An 18,861-nucleotide genomic window follows, 5' to 3' on the forward strand; every position below is an offset into this window, starting at 1 on the left:
GGAGCTGCCTACAGGGCTCTGAGTTCCAATTCTTAACATTCTACTTCACTGTGGTAGGCCTTAGTTGGTGCTTTATCATTCTCTGAAGCTTCTATATACTCCAGGAATTGTGTTAATCAATTTATACACATGGTCTCATTTGTTTTTCTCATAGGCCTCTAAGGGAGAAGCCCATTTTCCAGATACGGATGTTATTCTATTGTGCTTAAAGAGATTCACACACAGGATCTCATGAACCCTATCTTGTGAGGGCGGTATTTCAGCCCTGTCTTACGAAGAGGTAAACTGAGGTAAACAAGGGTAAACTGAGACTGAGATGATGACTAAGCCAGCTGCCTGGGAAGCCAGGCAGAACTCTCTGGGAAGGCCTAGGTCCTCAGGCCCGAGGACCAGCCACCCTCCCGCACTGTACGGCTCTTCTCTATCTCCATCGCGCCGGTCTGATAAATAATTCCAGGAAACATTCATGGCTCAGAAACATCTTTTTAGGTTAGATCTTCTCCAAGGACTAATACAATTTCATTAAACACTGCACATTCATATGGGATGGAAATTTAAAGACCCATTCCCCAGTCCCCGCATTTTACAAAAGAGGAAACAACAAAGACTGCATTGTTAACACGTGAACCTGGGCTGGCGTCATCTCAGTGAAGCCCCACAGTGACTTTATGTGGTAAGTCATTATCCTCGTTTTCTAGATGAAGCTGAACAGAGGCTTAGGGAGTCTTAGCAATTTGCCCATAGTCACTCTACCAGTAAGTGACAGAGCTAACACTAGTACCTCCTGAAAACATTCGTTCTTAAGGCTGTTGGTAAGAGCCTACTCTGAATTGCAAGAATTTTGCCCTGAAGTAGGAGTGGCAAGAGCACTTCTATTATATCTCACATTGCAAACTCAGGGAAGCCTGGCTTAGAAGTTAATCCTGTTATCGACACTAGAGATTAAGCATTCAATGGGGAAGTGAATATTGTTTGGAGAATACTTGCTAAAGAACTGTTTCAGGTCTAATAGCTACCATGGTACTCAGCAGTGCTTAAAAAAAAAGAGAGAGAGAGAGAGAGAGGAAGCAAAGAAGGAAGAAAGGAAAGAAGGAGGGAAGGAGGGAAGGAAAGGAAGGAAAGAAGAAAGGAAGGGAAAAGAAGGAAGGGAGAAGGAAGGAAGGAAAAGAAAGGAAAGAAGGAAGGAAGGAAAAGAAAGGAAGGAATGAAGGAAAAGAAAGGGAAGAAGGAAGGAAGGAAAAGAAAGGAAGGAATGAAGGCAAAGAAAGGAAGGAAGGAAAAGAAAGAAAGAAAGAAAGAAAGAAAGAAAGAAAGAAAGAAAGAAAGAAAGAAAGAAAGAAAGAAAGAAAGAAAGAAAGAAAAGAAAAGAAAGGAAAAAAGAAGGAAAAGGAAAGAAAACAAAGAAAAAAAATGCAAGCAGTACTGGTTTTCTTGATAGCTGTCTGACCTCTTGTGTCTGGCATCGGGTATTGCAGTTTCTGGTAACTGAAAGGAAGATTTTCATGACAAAACGAATAGTAATTTATGAGATAGATATTATCTCCATTTTAGAGAGGTTGTATCTTTTCTAAGATCACTTAACAAATATTATTTCAAGGGTGAAATAAAAGAGAGGACAGTTCTTAATTAGAAATTCCAGTAAGAGGGAAAAATATAGAAGAAGAAATATTTGAAAAATGAATGAGAATTCTCATTCATTAATTCATTCATTCTATTCATTTAAATAGTAATAAAAGTAAAGAAAGATTAAAATCCCAAGAATAAAATGGCATATAAAGTTTAGTATTTGATAGAGAAGAAAAAGCTCACTATTAGACACATTAAACTGAAATCGAAGATCACGAAGACAGACCATCTTTCAACTTTCCACAAAAAACTCAACTGTGAAGGAGGATCAGATTGACATTAGACATCTCAGTAAGAAACCTACACATAAAATGCTAGCGACTTAATATGTTTTATATTATTGAAGGAAAATAACTTTAAACCTGCAATTCTATATTTAGTTCAACTATCATTTAAATTAATCTAAAATAAAAAAGACTGCAAAAGGTTTACCACTCAAAGACCATCTTTAATGAGAACACTTAAAATCTGCTCTCTTAGCAATTTTCAAATACGCAAAATACTTTTGCAGAAAATATTCTGGCAAGAAGAGAAACTTGGGAGAGTGCTATGTGTTTTAAACATACAAGAAGGATGAGTAATTGACTCATTATTTAAATGATAAAGGACCCAAAAGAGTAAATAACAATTAAAATTTTAGATAACATCAGAAAATCTGATGGGATTGGTGATGGTGACAGAAGAGAAATGAGAGTATGCTAAATTATAACAATTGATGTATTTACAATATTATAGAGAAAAGTAAAAATACAGGGCCTAGTAAGTTATGGGTAAACACTAAAACTTTTTAAATAGAGCTTTCAAGTTAACAGAAGTAAATTTGATCTATTCAATGGAAAGAAGAAAAGGAGGAAAAAAAGGAAAAAATGTATAGTAAATGGAAAGAATGGTATAAGATGGCAGAGATAAATAGAACAAATTATAATAAACACGTGTATTGAACTCACCAAACAAAAGGAGAGAATCTTAAATTGGAAAAAAAAAGATCTAGCAATATTGTGTCCACAGAAGGCAGAGAAAAAAGGTGTAAAAACTTGAAAACGAAAGGACAGAAAATTATATACTGGGAAAGTATGAATAAAAGTTGGGATAGCATTTTAATATGATATAAAATATAAATAAAGGTAAAACTAATAAGAGATAAGGAGGAATACTTTATAAAATAAAGGAAACAAATGAAGATGATAAAATAGTAATAAAAATATATACACATAAAAACATAACTCAAAAAGTTAAAATAAGAATGGTAAGATAAAAACAAGTTAATATACTATTATAATCAGAAAGCTAAACACTATTATATATATAATTAAAATGAAAGATTTATCTTTCTCTGACGCTGATAGATCAAATAGATAAAAATATATATATAAAAAATTTGTTTTATATAATCTATAATCTTGAATACGTCTGGGGAAGAGGTAAAGAGAATGAGCTTTAAAATGAATGGAAAGAGCAATTCAAACAAATGAAATAGTCACAGAATGTTCACATGTACCAGGTCATCAAGGAAACCTCAGAAACTGAGGTCAAGCTGTTATCCAATCTTAACGTGTTATAGTTTGAAATCTATACTAAAATAACTAAAAATGTATGTTTGAAAACAATTATAAACTACAAAAATAGTTTTTGGATTGAAGAAGATACTTTTACAAGAATTAAAAATACTTTGACCTGAACAGGAATAAACACTATTTGTGTTAAAATTTATGGGATATAGCTAAAATAGTACTTTGAGATAAATTCGTAACTTTAAATATATTTATTAGAAAATAATAAGTATTGCAAACAAGTCAGATAAGCCCCCCTAAAAGGAGGCTGGAAATCAAATAAATAGAGAATAACAATTAAAAACAGTAACAAAAAAGATTAACAAAACCAAAAGCTGGCTTTGAAAAGACTAATAAGATAGATAAGATCAATAAATATAAAAGGGTAAGATCCAAATAAGACACAGAGTGAGAAAGGAGATGTGGCTACAGTCACAACAAAGCATTAAAATAATGCAAGAATATTACGAACTATCTGCCAATAATTGTGAAAACAGACAAAATTGATAAACTTCTGGAAAAACAAAAAAGGTCAAAATTGGCAAAATGTTTTAATAAATCAATGAGTGTTAATATTTAAATAGTAATTGAAGATGTCCCCCCACTCCACCCCACCCCGCCCCACCAGAGTCTCAAACTCAGTTTTATAAGAAAGTACTGTAATAAAAAATGTCAAGGAACAGATAAGTTTATTTTATTTTATTTATTTATTTATTTGAGATAGGGTCTCACTCTGTCACCCAGGCTGGAGTGCCCTGACATGATCTTGGCTCACTGCAACCTCCACCTCCCGGGTTCAAGCAATTCTCCCACCTCATCCTCCTGAGTAGCTGGGATTATAGGCGTGTGCCACCACACCTAGCTACGTTTTTGTATTTTCGTAGAGACAGGGTTTCACCTTGTTGGCCAGCCTGATCTTGAGCTCCTGACCTCAAGTGATCCTCCCACCTAGGCCTCCCTAAGTGCTTGGATTACAGGTGTGAGCCACCACACACAGTCAGGAACAAATAACCTTTACCTTAAGAAGTTGTTGCAGAAAATGGTAAAAGGAGAAAGACTTTTCTTCGCTTTATATGAACAGTATAACCATGATTCAGTAAATTATAGTCCCATTTGGTTTATGAGTTTTAATGCAAAAATCTTAAATGAAATATTAACTTACCAAATTCCACAGTTTATGAAAAATAATATGATATGATCAAGTTAAACAATGCAAGGATGATATGATATCAACAATTTTATTAAGGTAACTTACCTTTATAATGGAGTGAAGACAAAAGGAATGTGACTATCTCAATAGATGTAGAAAAAAATAACAATAAATGTCAAAATATTTCTGGTAAAAATTACAGGCTTTAACAAGGCTACAACAAACATCATGTTTAAATAGAGAAAATTTCTAAGCAGTCCCTGTAATACTGGGAACAGCATAAGAATACTCACTATCATGACTATGAACTGTTTAATGTATAGAGAAGGCCCTAACCAATGGGTAAACACAAAAAATAAATGAGCATAGGTATTGCAAGGAAAGAGAATAAAACATTATTATTTATAGCTGACAAAATCATTTACATAGAAAACACAGTAGAATCAACAAGCAAACTAGTAGATCTAATGAGAGGGTTAACATTTCACCAACACCATAGCCTATTAGAAATGTAATAAAACATAAGATATCATTTACAGCAACTAGAAATAGGAATTAATCTAACAGCATATACAAGATTTTGGTTGTGAAAATTTACAACTCCATGAAAGGGCAAAAAAGATGACCCGAGAACATGATGCGGCACGTTTATGCATGGGAAAACATCACAAGAGTGTCAGTTCTCCCCTATTTACAAATTTGTTGCAAGTTCATTCAAAATTCCAAAAAGAGATTTTGAGCAATTTCACATATTTATTATAAAATGTATATGGAAGAATCAAGGTCCATGAATACCTAAGTCAGTTTTGAAAAGTAAAAGAGGACATTTGTCCTATGTACCAGACACAGGGAGTAGTAGCCGTAAATTACTGTGACCCCAAATCTCACAATGGTCCACATTTGGGGGCTCCAGTCACAATGTCTGTTAGTCTGTTCATGTTACCTCTAAGTCTAGAGCTCCTCTCTTTAAAAACGCTGAAGATAAGTCCAGTGGGGTGAAACAAATTACTACAATTTGATGATAGGTAAGAGAAAGGGCACAGAATTCGGTACCTTTCAAACTAACCAGGTCCTAATTCACATTTTGAACTAGCAGAAAAATTCAACAAATCAATTTCAATAAACCTTAAAAACCAATTCAACAAACCTCCCTCAGCAATGTGCTTCCAGTCAATTTCTATGAACTAGGCACAGCTCTGAGTAGCACAAATTTCTACACACTGTGGAAGATACAAGAGAGACCCAACTGTGCTTTGATGGCACTTAGAACCTAATTGGGAACAGAAATCACACATAGAATATTTCAGAAATCTCCACATACATCACTGTACAGAACCACATTAATGCTGTTGAAGTGGCCGATGCATAAGTGGAATTAAGCAAAATCAGGGAGAAAGTGTGACTGGGGCAATGCTCACCAGGAAGTTTAAGATTAGAAAGAAGAACCAGAAGGAGAGTAGCCCAGGCTGGAGGGAGAAGGGTGCACGTGTGGGTCCAGCAGGTACAGAGAAGGTGCTGATCTGTATGCATCTCCATCACTCCCAATCCCTCACCTTCACCTAACACAAGCAGGCTCAACAGAGAGACTGGGGCAATGTCTATCATCCTACCCAACCATATAGACAAAGAAACTAAGACCTGGAGATGGGAAGAAATGTGTTCAAAGTCACATAGCCGCAGGACTGGAACTTGGGGCTTCAGACTCACAGACAAGTGTGCCCTCCTCTGTATGAAGCTGCCCCTCTGACTGTATGGTCCGAAGGAGGGTGTCAACCATGATGTAGGACGGTATCTTTAACAAGTCAAGGGGAAAAGGTTTAGGCTGTCCCATTCCGAGAAAGAAGAGTGAAACTGGAGAGGGCTTTGAAATTGCTCCTGGTGTATGTCTGGGAGGCAGGGATGTGGAGAGTGACCTCTGGTGCTGGTGGGCAGAACATCTTCAGTTACACAAACAGGAGAGTCTGAATTGTCCACTAGAGTTTGGTGCTCTGGACCTACGCCTGCAGAAGTGGGTCACCAGCGAGAACTGTTACTCATCTCCTTAACTTGCTTTGTCTGGCAGCCTTATCTTCAAGGCAAGACATCCACATAATCGCTGTTACTGTTCTTTGGAGGGGAAAAAAAAGCAGAAGACCAGCCATGAGACCATACCCAGAGGTCATATCAAACAACCCCCCTCAAAGGAAAGAAGACCCCTCCCCAGGCACAGAGCCAATTTGATGCCACCTCAAAGTTATATCTTCAAAGGCTGGGGTACTACAGGGAGCCCTCCCAACAAAACGGGATCCCTTTATAAGCCAAGCCTCAGAGATTCCAGCACAAGTGTCTCCATTCACCAGTGAGAAACCTGCGCCTCCCTTGGAGTGAGAACATCTGAAGTTTGTTCTAAGAAAGCAACAGGAATGGGAGGAAGAGGTTGATGGAGAAGATTTCCTCTTCGGTAGCTGAGAATTTTGGAGCCCGCTGTGTCAGCACTGACCCGGTATGGAAAGTTGGTGGAGTGAGATTCATGCCCAGGTCTTGGGGAAGATTTCTGAGGGTTCTCCTCCTGGGATCTGTGATTCTTTTGTCATTGTCGAGACAAGTACTACCACCACCCCAACCAGTCCCAGCAACTCATCTGGGTTTGCCTAAGGGCTGCAGCAGATACATTCCTGGGTTTCTAGATCTGCCACATTTTATACTTTTTATTCCATAAATTTGGCGGGGGGGAGGGGGGAAGTAGCTGTGGGACTACATCTGCAGCTAGACCTATAGAAAGTGATTTTTTGTGTGTGTCCATGAGTACACACTGCCCTTCATGGGGACTGGGGGGACAGGGACACAATGGTAGGGAAGGGAGTTGTATTTTATGCTTAGCCTTGCTGGGGAGATGAGAAGCCGGCTATGGCAGCCTAAAGGGTGACTTTGCTGCAGACAGAGTAGAATGGCATGGAGTGATCGCAGGTTCCCAGAGAACTCTCTGTCCTCTGTCCCTCTCCCTAGGGAGGACATCTGATCTCATCCCATCACCTGCCACTGATAACTGCAGTCCCTTTCACTGAGAATATAACCACACATTCCAACATGGGAAAATAGGATTAAGCCCTAAGTGTTTCTGGAAGTCTGAGTTAAATTCAAACCACATTGCAACTGATAATAAATTATTTCCTGAGAGCAGATTTCAAGGGTGTGGGTAAGGAAGAGTAGCTGCTCGTGATATAATTTGAGAGGCTTCAGTGGGGATTCTCTGCACTCAGAGTTACTGACCATCTCTCATTTTCCACCATGGCTTAATACCTTTAAAAATGTATCTGACATAATTTGACACCCAGCACTTTATAAATGAATGCTTAGCAAATATTGAGCAAAATGTAACAGTATAAGCTTTGGGGAGGGGTTGAAGGGCTAACGTGATTTTTTCATTTGAAAACCTGCCCATTTGCCCATTTATTCTCAAACTTGAATCATCTGCACAAGGTCACAGAATGAATTTGAAGTCAGCTGTCTGCCTTCACTCTTGCTATCCTGGCTGCAAACACAGCAAGCTCTATGTCTTGGCCCTCAGGGTCTAAAAGACACCACTTCTCAACAAAATGGAAATTGCTCTTAGTAGGATGAAGCTTTTTAGAGATAATATCATAGAAAAGAGCATGTATCTGTATTGAGTTTACAAAGGCATTGGTGGAAATAGGATTAAGATTCCTATCTGACCCACATGTGAGAGATTTTACCATAAATGTTTCCAACTCTAATTTTGATCCTCTCCATCTCAAGCTGGGGCTGGTTCTCTTTATTGGCTTTAAAAGGTGAACCACCATCCCCTGATTTGGTTTTTCAAATTTGGTGATCAGTTCCTTTAGGCTTGGAAAGACCTGTTTTGGAGAACCTTCTGCCGTCTGCAAAAATACAAGAAAGGAGATCACTCATTATCATGCAATTGCGTGTGAAATGTGACACTTCTCAAAGCAGTGGTTTTTTCAGGGCTGCCCCTATGAGCTGAAAAACTGAAAACACGAGTGGCGGGAGCTCACACCACTTCCGGTTCACAGAAACTCTCATTTTTAAGACCAACCTCTGACTTGAGCCACTCTGAGTAAAGAGGATTTGCAGTCAAGGGATCCCAGTGCAGTCCATAGTATCGAGTGAACCTCATCCTTGGCAAGTTTATCTGGGGCAGTACTCGCAGATACACTGTGAAGGGTAACCCTATAAGAGCTTATGTCTGTACCCTACAGGCAGGCTTTGCTATCTTAGGGGACTATCGGAAGTGGACTTCTGATGGGAATGCAAAAACGCAATTAAAAAAAAAATTCCAACTGTTATTTTAAGTTCAGGGGTACATGTGCAGGATGTGCAGGTTCGTTACATAGGTAAACATGTGCCGTGGTGGTTTGCTGCACAGATCATCCCATTACCCAGGTATTAAGCCCAGCATTCACTAGCTATACTTCCTGATTCTCTCCCTCCTCCCACCTTGAGCCCTCCATCAGACCCCAGCGTGTGTTTTTCTCTGTGTGTCCATGTGCTCTTATCATTCAGCTCCCACTTACAAGTGAGAACATGCGGTATTTGGTTTTCTGTTCCTACATGAGTTTGCTAAAGGTAATGGCCTCCATCTCCATCCACGTCCCTGCAAAGGACATGATTTCATTCTTTTTTGACCTAAGCTTCTTTCTGACCCCTATGTGAGAGATTTTACCATACATGTTTCCAACTCTAATTTCGATCCTCTCCATCTCAAGCTGGGGCTGGTTCTCTTTATTGGCTTTAAAAGGTGAACCACCAGCCTCTGATTTGGTTTTTCAAATTTGGAGATCAGTTAGGCTGCTTAGTATTCCATGGTGTATATATACCACATTTTCTTTATCCAGTCTATCACCGATGGGCATTTAGGTTGATTCCATGGCTTTAAAATATGCAATTTGTATACTTGATGAATTTAAAATACGCAATTTGTATACTTGATGAATTTAAAATATGCAATTTGTATACTTGATGAATTTAAAATATGCAATTTGTATACTTGATGAATTCAGAATCTCCATGTGAGCAAAATAAAACCAAAAAAGTCCCAATGTAAATAGAAAGTGGGAATGGCAACACAACTCAGTTAAGTTGTAAATGATTGTTTTCTGTTTACCAGCTATACACCAAGTACTTTTTTTTGAGACAGAGTCTCACTCTGTCACCCAGGCTGGAGTGCAGTGGCGCAATCGTGGCTCACTGCAAATTCCGCCTCCTGGGTTCATGCTATCCTCCTGCCTCAGCCTCCTGAGTAGCTGGGACTACAGGTGCCCGCCACCACGCCCAGCTAATTTTTTTTTTTTTCTATTTTTAGTAGACACAGGGTTTCACCATGTTAACCAGGTTGGTCTCAATCTCCTGACCTTGTGATCTGCCCGCCTCAGCTTCCCAAAGTGTTGCGATTACAAACATGAGCCACTGCCCCCAGCCCACCAAGTACTATTTTCTAATATAACCTTTTAGAAATAATTTTAAAATAAAAAGAATTTTCTGGCTAGGCACAGTGGCTCATGCCTGTAATCCCAGCGCTTTAGGAGGCCGAGGTGGGTGGATCACTTGAGGTCAGGAGTTCGAGACCAGCCTGGTCAACATGGCAAAACCCCATCTCTACTAAAAATACAAAAAATTAGCTGGGCGTGGTGGCAGATGCCTGTAATCCCAGCTACTCGGGAGGCTGAGGCAGGAGAATCGCTTGAACCAGGACATGGATGTTGCAGTGAGCCAAGATCACATCACTGCACTCCAGTCTGGGTGACAGCAAGACTCTGTCTTACACACCAACACACACACAGATTTTCTTCCTCTGCTCTTGTGTATTTGGTTTTCTTGATCATCACTGTGGTTTTCACATGGCCGCTATGTCAGACTAGAGAAGGGGGTGGCGATCAGGAGGTTTTCTGATATGCAGCCTGATTAACCTCTGTATTAGAGGCACAGGCTGACATCAAAGTCATCTGCAAGGAGGTTCCTTTAATGCAGTCACTTCAACAAAAGGCATCATCACTGCAGGCTTCTGAGCACAGAGCTGCTCCCCAGTGAAACGCCTTTTTGTGTCTGAGTTACAAATGATTTGGATTTCTCTCTCTATTTTGTCCACACAAGAGATAAAACAGGGTACTGAGGAATTATCCAGAATTTCCCAAAGAATAAACAGGAAAAAAATGTTTTAAAATAAGTTGCTTTTTATAAGACATTTTATCTTGAAATTATTTCAGACATAGCAAAGCTGCAAAAATAGTTTTTAAAAATTACCATATATTGCACCCACCCCCAAATGTTAACATTTTATTATATTTGCTTTTTATTCTCTTTCCAAATATATACACATATATTGTGCATATATATATGCACACATATATAAGATATTTTCACAGTTAATTTGCAGACATAATATCCCTTTAAATACTTCAGTATTTCTTTAAATGTAAAGATATTACATAACCATACTACAATGATTAAAATCAGGAAATTAACTTTGATACAGCACTATTTGTTAATCTTATTCAAAATTTAAATTTATTCAATTTTTGCCAGCTGCCTCAATTATCATCCTCTATAGCAAAAGAAAAATAATGGAAGTGAAGTGTTTGGGGATCATTTTATATTCTAGTCTCTTTCAGATATTCAGAGTAAACATTAATATACTGAAGATTCTTAGAAATCTGTAGTCCCCTTAACCTTATATATAAGTGTTTGAGAAAGATTATTTCAGGATTCTCTGTTAGCAATTACAATTCAATTATGTTTATTATACTCTACTTCTTAAGCCAGAGAACTAAATTTAAAATAAGCAAAATGTTTTTCTTCTTAGCTCTCAGTAAACCATAAAAATTAAACCCTAAGACTTTCAGCTATCTGATGCTTCCCACTATATTTTCATACAGCTACTGGGCACACTTGACTTCTTAAACACTCTGACCTCTTTCCACCGTCCCTTTCTAGTTCCATCCTGCATCATTGCTGAGTCTTCTAATTCAACGGAGGTTTTGCCTGGAGTCCAAGCTGGCGCATTTGACCAGTGGAGGAGCCACAGTGGAATAACAGTGGGGGTTATTCAAAAGTAGAACCCAGCCGGGCGGGGCGGCTCACGCCTGTAATCCCAGCACTTTGGGAGGCCCAGGCGGGCAGATCACGAGGTCAGGAGATTGAGACCATCCTGTCTAACAGGGTGAAACCCCGTCTCTACTGAAAATACAATTATTAGCTGGGGGTGATGGCGTGCGCCTGTAGTCCCAGATACTGGGTGGCTGGGGGAGTTTGGGGGCTGAGGAAGGAGAATCGCTTGACCCCGGGAGGCGGATGTTGCAGTGAGCCCAGATTGCGCCAACGCACTCCAGCCTGGGCAACAGAGTGAGACTCCGTCTAAACAAAACAAAACAACAACAAAAAAGTAGAATCCAAGCCCAGAACCTTCCTATTTCTCTTCAGGGAAAAACCAGGTTAACTCGATCTGACTCTCATCTCTGCATTGTGCTTTCCTTTTTAGAATGCTTTCATACAGTCATGGCTCAGGTAAAAGACATGTTCCCAGGTTCTTCTCCCCAACTTTTTTGTTGCTGTTGTTGCTGTCCTTTTTTGTTCTTACCTGTATCCTGTAATACCCATGTTTCTCTCTGAAGATTCGGTACGTGTAGACAACATTTTTAAACCTGTGGAAAAAAAATGACTGTTTGAATCATAATGTTCTATGCAAATCCAGGTAACATCTATCGTTATATTTCATATGCAATACTTTGTTAATCTTCAATCCCTCCCAAAAAAACTTTTTTTTTTTTTTTTTTTTTTTTTTTTTTTTTTTTTTTTTAGACGGAGTATCACTCTGTCGCCCAGGCTGGAGTGCAGTGGCACGATCTCGGCTCACTGCAACCTCCACCTCCCGGGTTCAAACGATTCTCCTGCCTCAGCCTCCTGCGTAGCTGGGATTACAGGCACCCACCATCATGCCCGTTAGAATGGCTATTATCAAAAAAGACAAAGGATATAGAGAAAGGGAAACCCTTGTACAATGCTGATGGGAATGTAAATTAGTATAGCCATATGAAAAACAGTACGGAGGTTCCTCAAAAAATTAAAAATAGAATTACTGGCTGGGCGCGGTGGCTCACGCCTGTAATCCCAACACTTTGGGAGGCTGAGGTGGGCAGATCATGAGGTCAGGAGTTCCAGACCAGCCTGGCCAACATGGTGAAACTCCGTCTCTACTAAAAATACAAAAATTAACTGGGTGTGGTGGCATGTGCCTGTAATCCCATCTACTCGAGAGGCTGAGGCACGAGAATCGCTTGAACCCAAGAGGCGGAGGTTGCAGTGAGAGAAGATCGTGCCACTGCACTCCAGCCTGGGTGACAGAGCGAGACTCTGTCTGAAAAAAAATGTATATATGTATATATATGTGTGTGTGTGTATATATATATAATTACTATATAACCTCACTACTGTGTATATAACTGTGTATATATCCAGTGGAAATGAATCTAGTATGTTGAAGAAATATCTGTACTCCCACTTCTATTGCAGCATTAGTCACAATAGCCAAGACATGGAATCAACCTAAGTTGATTAATAGATGAATGAAGAAAGTTACACACACACACACAAAATGGAATATTATTCAGCCATAGAAAAATAAAATCCTGTTACTTACAATAACATGGATAAATCTGGAGGATGTTATCCTAAGTGAAATAAGCCAGGCACAGAAAGAAAAATACCACATGGTCTCACTCATGTATGGCATCTAAAAAAATTTGATCTCATAAAACTAAAGAGTAGAATGGTGGTTCTCAGGCACTGACAGTGAGAGGGAGAGGACTGGGTAGATATTCGTCAAAGAATACAAAATTTCAGTTAGATCTGTTGTACAACATGATGACTATAGTTAATAGCCGTATATTCTTAGGCAGGGCACAGTGGCTCAGGCCTGTAATCCCAGCACTTTGGGAGGCCAAGGTAGGTGGATCACCTGAGGTCAGGAATTCAAGACCAGCCTTGCCAACATGGTGAAACCCTGTCTCTACTAAAAATACAAAAGTTTGCTGGGTGTGGTGGCACATGTCTCTAATCCCAGGTACTCAGGCAGCTGAGACAGGAGAATCACTTGAATGTAGGAGGTGGAGGTTGCAGTGAACCAAGATGGTGCCACTGCACTCCAGCCTAGGCGACAGAGTGAGACTCCATCTCAAAAAAACAAAAAACAAAAAACAAAATAATAACCATATATCATATTTTTGAAAAATGCTGAGAGGAGATTTTAAGTTTTCTCACTACAAAAATGATAACTTGATGAGGTAATGCATATGTTAATTAGCTAGATTTAGTCATTCCATGACGTATATATATATTTTAAAACATCACATTGCGCACAATAAGTACATGCAATTTTATCTATCAAATAAAATAAAATGAATTAGATTGTATACTTTAAATATGTATAGTTTATTTTACTTGAAGTAGACTATAGTTAAGTCTTTAAAATCAAAAAAGTAAAATCTGCTGTTGAACCTCAATAAAAAAAGAAAAGAAAATACATGGATGGCAAATAAGCACTCTTAAAGATACTCAGTATCATTAGTCATTAGTGAAATGCAAATTCAACTCACAATGAGATATCACTACACACTTACTAATACAGTTAAAATGTAAAAGACTGACTGTTCCACATGTTGGTAAGGATGTGGAGCAATCAGAACTCATGTAATGCCCATAGGAATGGTGAGATAGCATGATCACTTTGGAAAACAGTTTGGCAGTTTCTTAAAAAAAGATAAGCCTCCGTAGAACACACAACTTAGCTGTTCTAATCCTGATTATTTACCCAGGAGACATGAAAGCATATGCCCACACAAGGACTTAGTGACAAATATTCATAGCAACTTTAGTTGTAATAGTTATAAATGAGTAACTAATCTGGGATACATCCCTACAATGGAGCACTATTCAGCAATGCAAAAGGATGAACTATTGATGCATGCAACAGCATAGATGGATCTCAAAATAATTATTCCAAATAAAAGAAGTTAGACAAAAACGACTATATACTCTATGATTTGATTTATATTAAATTCTGGAAAAATACACATTAATCTATAGTGCCAGAAAGCCCATCACGGTGGCCTGGAGTCTGGGCATAGTTGGGAGGTATGGTAACGAGAAATTACAAAAGGGTGCAAGGGAAGTTTTGGAGGTGATAAATATGTTCATTATCTTGGTCGTGTTAGTTTCTTTTTTTTTCTTTTTCTTTTTTTTTTTTTTTTTTGGAGACAGAGTCTCACTCTGTCGCCCAGGCTGGAGTGCAGTGGCTGGATCTCAGCTCACTGCAAGCTCCGCCTCCCGGGTTTACGCCATTCTCCTGCCTCAGCCTCCTGAGTAGCTGGGACTACAGGCACTTGCCACCTTGCCTGGCTAGTTTTTTGTATTTTTTAGTAGAGACGGGGTTTCACTGGGTTAGCCAGGATGGTCTTGATCTCCTGACCTCGTGATCCGCCCGTCTCGGCTTCCCAAAGTGCTGGGATTACAGGCTTGAGCCACCGCGCCTGGCCTGGTCGTGTTAGTTTCATAGGTGTACATACATATGTCAAAATCCATCAAATTATACACTTTTTATTTTATGTCAATGATACCTCAATAAAACTGTAAGACATATTCATGGCATTAAAAAGTAGATGAATATAATTTATCTTTCCAATATATAAACTAAATTTTAATTCCTTATACACATATGTTTTTGGTGTTTTCATGATTGGGTTTTGACATCAGATAGAAAAAGTCCTATTTCTGCAGTTATATTCTCAAGAAATATGTGGTGTCTTGACTCTCAGTGTGAGACTGATACCCAGTGGAGCCTACCTTTTTGTTTATTCTATGGAAACCATTGTCATCATTTATGAGAAATACACTGGGCTTATAAAAATCATTTTAAAATCTTAGGCATTAATTTCTCAGTTGAGGTTCAAAAAGGCTGGAATACAGGGCCTCTAAGTTTTCCCATATCTTTGAATTGTTTTACTCTTATCTATTTAGCTTTCAAAGTGATCATTCCATGAGGTGCTGTGCACGGATCTCTGAGTCCTTGCTCAGTGCATGAACAGTCCACAGATTAGCATGGTCTCATGTTGTGGCCATTCTTGTGGGGAAAGTTGTTTGTGTTCGAGTTTTTATTTTAACTAACCTTCAAAAGATCAGTTGAAGGAAATGGAATCGACTGCGCCCTATAATATCAACAATGTGTTCTGCATTTTTCCGTGCCATGATGCAAGTGGGGAACCCAGGTCAATAAAAAAAATATTTTAAGACTTTTGACCTCTGGCTTTAGCATGGCTCCTGATCTCAGTGTATCTTGGTGCAACCTTTTGTGGTACTAATTTGTCAGTGTGCTTGAAGATTTCTAAACATCGAGGATTTTATCCTAACTAGAGAGTGAGGCAAACTTTCACAGATGTAAGTACAAAAATGTTAATCATTCCAAAGTACACTGAGTCCACTGGACTAAATTGGAAATGAAAAATGAAAATATTCTAATGTATGATATGTATACATTATGATATATCAAGTCAATAAAATACTAAGCAGTCATAAAGGGATGACCTGCTTTCTTTGATGGGGAAGGATACCTACAATTATGGAAAAAACAGGTTGCAAGCAATCATGTATAATGAACCATTTATGTACATACATTGGCTTATAGATGCAAAGAGAAAAGCCTGGAGAGATGTATGCCAAAATATTAAAAATGGTGATTTCAAAGTGGTGAGACTGATATAATTTGTTTTGTTTTTTATACCTTTCTCTATATTTGATTTTTCTAAAATGAACTTTCATTAGCTTGATAAACCACCACAACAAAATGGATCATTTCTTTTCTTTCTGTTCTCTACAATCCTTCCAAAAGTCTCAGAATCTGAGACTCATAAGTGACTCTCAAGGCAATAGATAGACATTGCCATTATTCTTCTTAATGAGAGCACACATTAGGTTAGGGCTCAGGTCTTCCTCACCTGCAGCCTTCCTATGGCTTTGCAACATCCTCCTTTTCTTCACACTTACAGATGAACCCTTTGCACCTCCTAATACCTACTCCATTTAATTCTACTGATGATAAAGGCCAACTTAGTTTAGATACTCACAAAGTCACACTACACAGACAAATTTTACACACTGGAGTTTTCTAGACACTCTATTGTATTTTAAGATCAGAAAACATTTCCTGTCCACAGTTACTACATAGCTTTCTGGTTAGTGATATATGCTCCTATGTCAGCTCTCTCTGTGACTTCCTTCCTTTATTTCTAACCTTTCTCACAGTATTTTCATCACTAGATATTTAGCTTTGTGAAAGTGCTGAAGTATTGGGGGAACCAGCCCCCAATATTTCAATGTAGGTTCTTTTCTATTTTCCCTAAGTGTCGGCCGGTCTGAGAAATAAAGGAAAAGAGTACAAAAGAGAGAAATTTTAAAGCTGGATGTCTGGGGAAGACCCATTTTAATGCAGCAGAGAAGAAGGGGACACTGCATATCAGAGTCCACTCCCAAGCCCTAGGTCCCCTGCTTGGGCATTTTATAACACAGATCTTAGGTGAATACCTGAAACATATTTCAGTGAAGCTGGGGACATTGGTAAGAGACGGAACGTAATAATGTATTAGCAATTTGGCCCTAGGCAAGTTATTAAACAAGAAGTTACAGTTTATTTTCTCACAAAGTAGTGATCATGTCACCTACTGCAAAGGGATTGCAAAGGACAAATAAGATAATGCATGTACCATGCTTAGCAAAATGTTTGGCTCATAGAAAATACCTACATGGTAACTTTTTTTCTGTGTCAGTGAAGACAAGCAAGCTAACACTTGTATCATAATAGTAATTCTTGCTTTGCTTGCAAAGGGTTGTATCTTGAAGCATGAATGGTTGATGCGACCTCTTCAGAGAAATCTTTCCTGTACCCAACGGAAAGCAGCCGCTGTGTCTCTCCCTGTCATATGACTCTGTTTCATTTTCATCATATTTTCTCCTCTTACTGAAATTAACTTCATGAGGGCAGAAACATTGCCAGTAGTATTTATCACTGTATTACCAGTGCTTAGGACCACGCATGGAACATAATAAGTGCTCAATATATGCTTGTTGAATGAATGAAGGTTCCACTCATTCTCCTAAAGTCTCAGCTCCAATATCTGGTTCTCCCCTTTTTGCTGTCAGCTCTACAGTGCCCTAATGATAGTCCAATCATCACAATTATCATGTGCATCACAGTGTCTGTTTACTTCTTTATTTTCCCCACTAGGCTCTGAGCTGTGTTGAAGGCATCAACCGAGTGTCTAGCACACTGACATATGAGAGAATTCAAATATCTGTTGAACAACTAGAATTTAATAGTCCATACTTATCTGTGTGATAATAAGTTTTTACAAAGCCCTATGAGGAGGTAGCTTCAGGGGTCACTTGACCTGAGCCTTAAGCCTGAGGGTGAATGAAATTTTGTTTGCCTTTCAGTGACATGCATAGGAAGGCGGGTGAGACCTGATTATGTGCGGGGCTTAACAAATATTTATTTTTGCCTCTCCACTTGATTTACTTTCATTTTTTAGCATTTCTTTTCTTTTCTTTTCTTTTTTTTTTTTTTTTTTTTTTTTGAGATGGAGTCTCGCTCTGTAACCCGGCTGGAGTGCAGTGATGTGATCTTGGCTCACTGCAACCTCCGCCTCCTGGGTTCAAGCAATCCTCCTGCCTCAGCCTCCTGAGTAGCTGGGACTACAGGCTTGTGCCACCACACCCAGCTAATTTTTGTATTTTTAGTAGAGACAGAGTTTCACCATGTTGGCCAGGATGGTCTCGATCTCTTGACCTGGTGATCCGCCCGCCTCGGCCTCCCAAAGTACTGGGAATACAGGTGTGAGCCACCACGCCTGGCCCATTTTTTAGCATTTCTTAGTGACCTTTGCTTTAGATGAATATGCAAGATGGGCTGATGCACCACAGAACAGTTTAGAATAAATATCAATTTTCAAAGAGAATCCCAATATAGGCTGGATGCAGTGGCTCATGCCTGTAATCCCAGAACTTTGGGAGGCCGAGGTGGGTGGATCGCTGGAGCCCAGGAGCTCAAAATCAGCCTGGGCGACATAGTGAGACCCCACGTCTACAAAAAATTTAAACATTAACCAGGCATGGTAACGTGCACCTGTAGTCCCAGACACTCAGGGGGTCTGATACAGGAGAATCTCTTGAACCCGGAAGGCTGAGGTTGCAGTGAGCCATGATCGCACCACTGCACTCCAGCCTGGGAGTTGGAGTGAGACACTGTCTAAAAAGAAATAAAGAAGGAAAGAAGAAAGAAGGAAGGAAGGAAGGAAGGAAGGAAGGAAGGAAGGAAGGAAGGAAGGAAGGAAGGAAGGAAGGAAGGAAAGAAAGAAAGAAAGAAAGAAAGAAAGAAAGAAAGAAAGAAAGAAAGAAAGAAAGAAAGAGAGAGAGAGAAAGAGAGAGAGAGAGAAAGAAAGAAAGAAAGAAAGAAAGAAAGAAAGAAAGAAAGAAAGA

The 18,861-nt window shown here is 39.0% G+C and overlaps 1 protein-coding gene across 1 annotated transcript in view; it reads right to left on the reverse strand.

Annotated features, from left to right (window-relative positions):
* Positions 1–4,393: 4,393 nt before the first annotated feature.
* SH2D1B (SH2 domain containing 1B) overlaps positions 4,394–18,861 on the reverse strand; it is a 17,660-nt gene continuing 3,192 nt past the window's right edge. Inside the window, exons 2-4 of the mRNA XM_025354350.1 lie at positions 11,918–11,981; positions 8,040–8,204; positions 4,394–6,432 (exon numbers count right to left, since the gene is read on the reverse strand). Coding sequence (XP_025210135.1) covers positions 6,397–6,432; positions 8,040–8,204; positions 11,918–11,981 — 265 coding nt within the window. The 3' untranslated portion in view covers positions 4,394–6,396. The remainder of the gene's footprint in view (positions 6,433–8,039; positions 8,205–11,917; positions 11,982–18,861) is intronic.

The sequence above is a fragment of the Theropithecus gelada genome, chromosome 1 (assembly GCF_003255815.1).
Source record: "Theropithecus gelada isolate Dixy chromosome 1, Tgel_1.0, whole genome shotgun sequence".
NCBI classification, from domain to species: domain Eukaryota; kingdom Metazoa; phylum Chordata; class Mammalia; order Primates; family Cercopithecidae; genus Theropithecus; species Theropithecus gelada.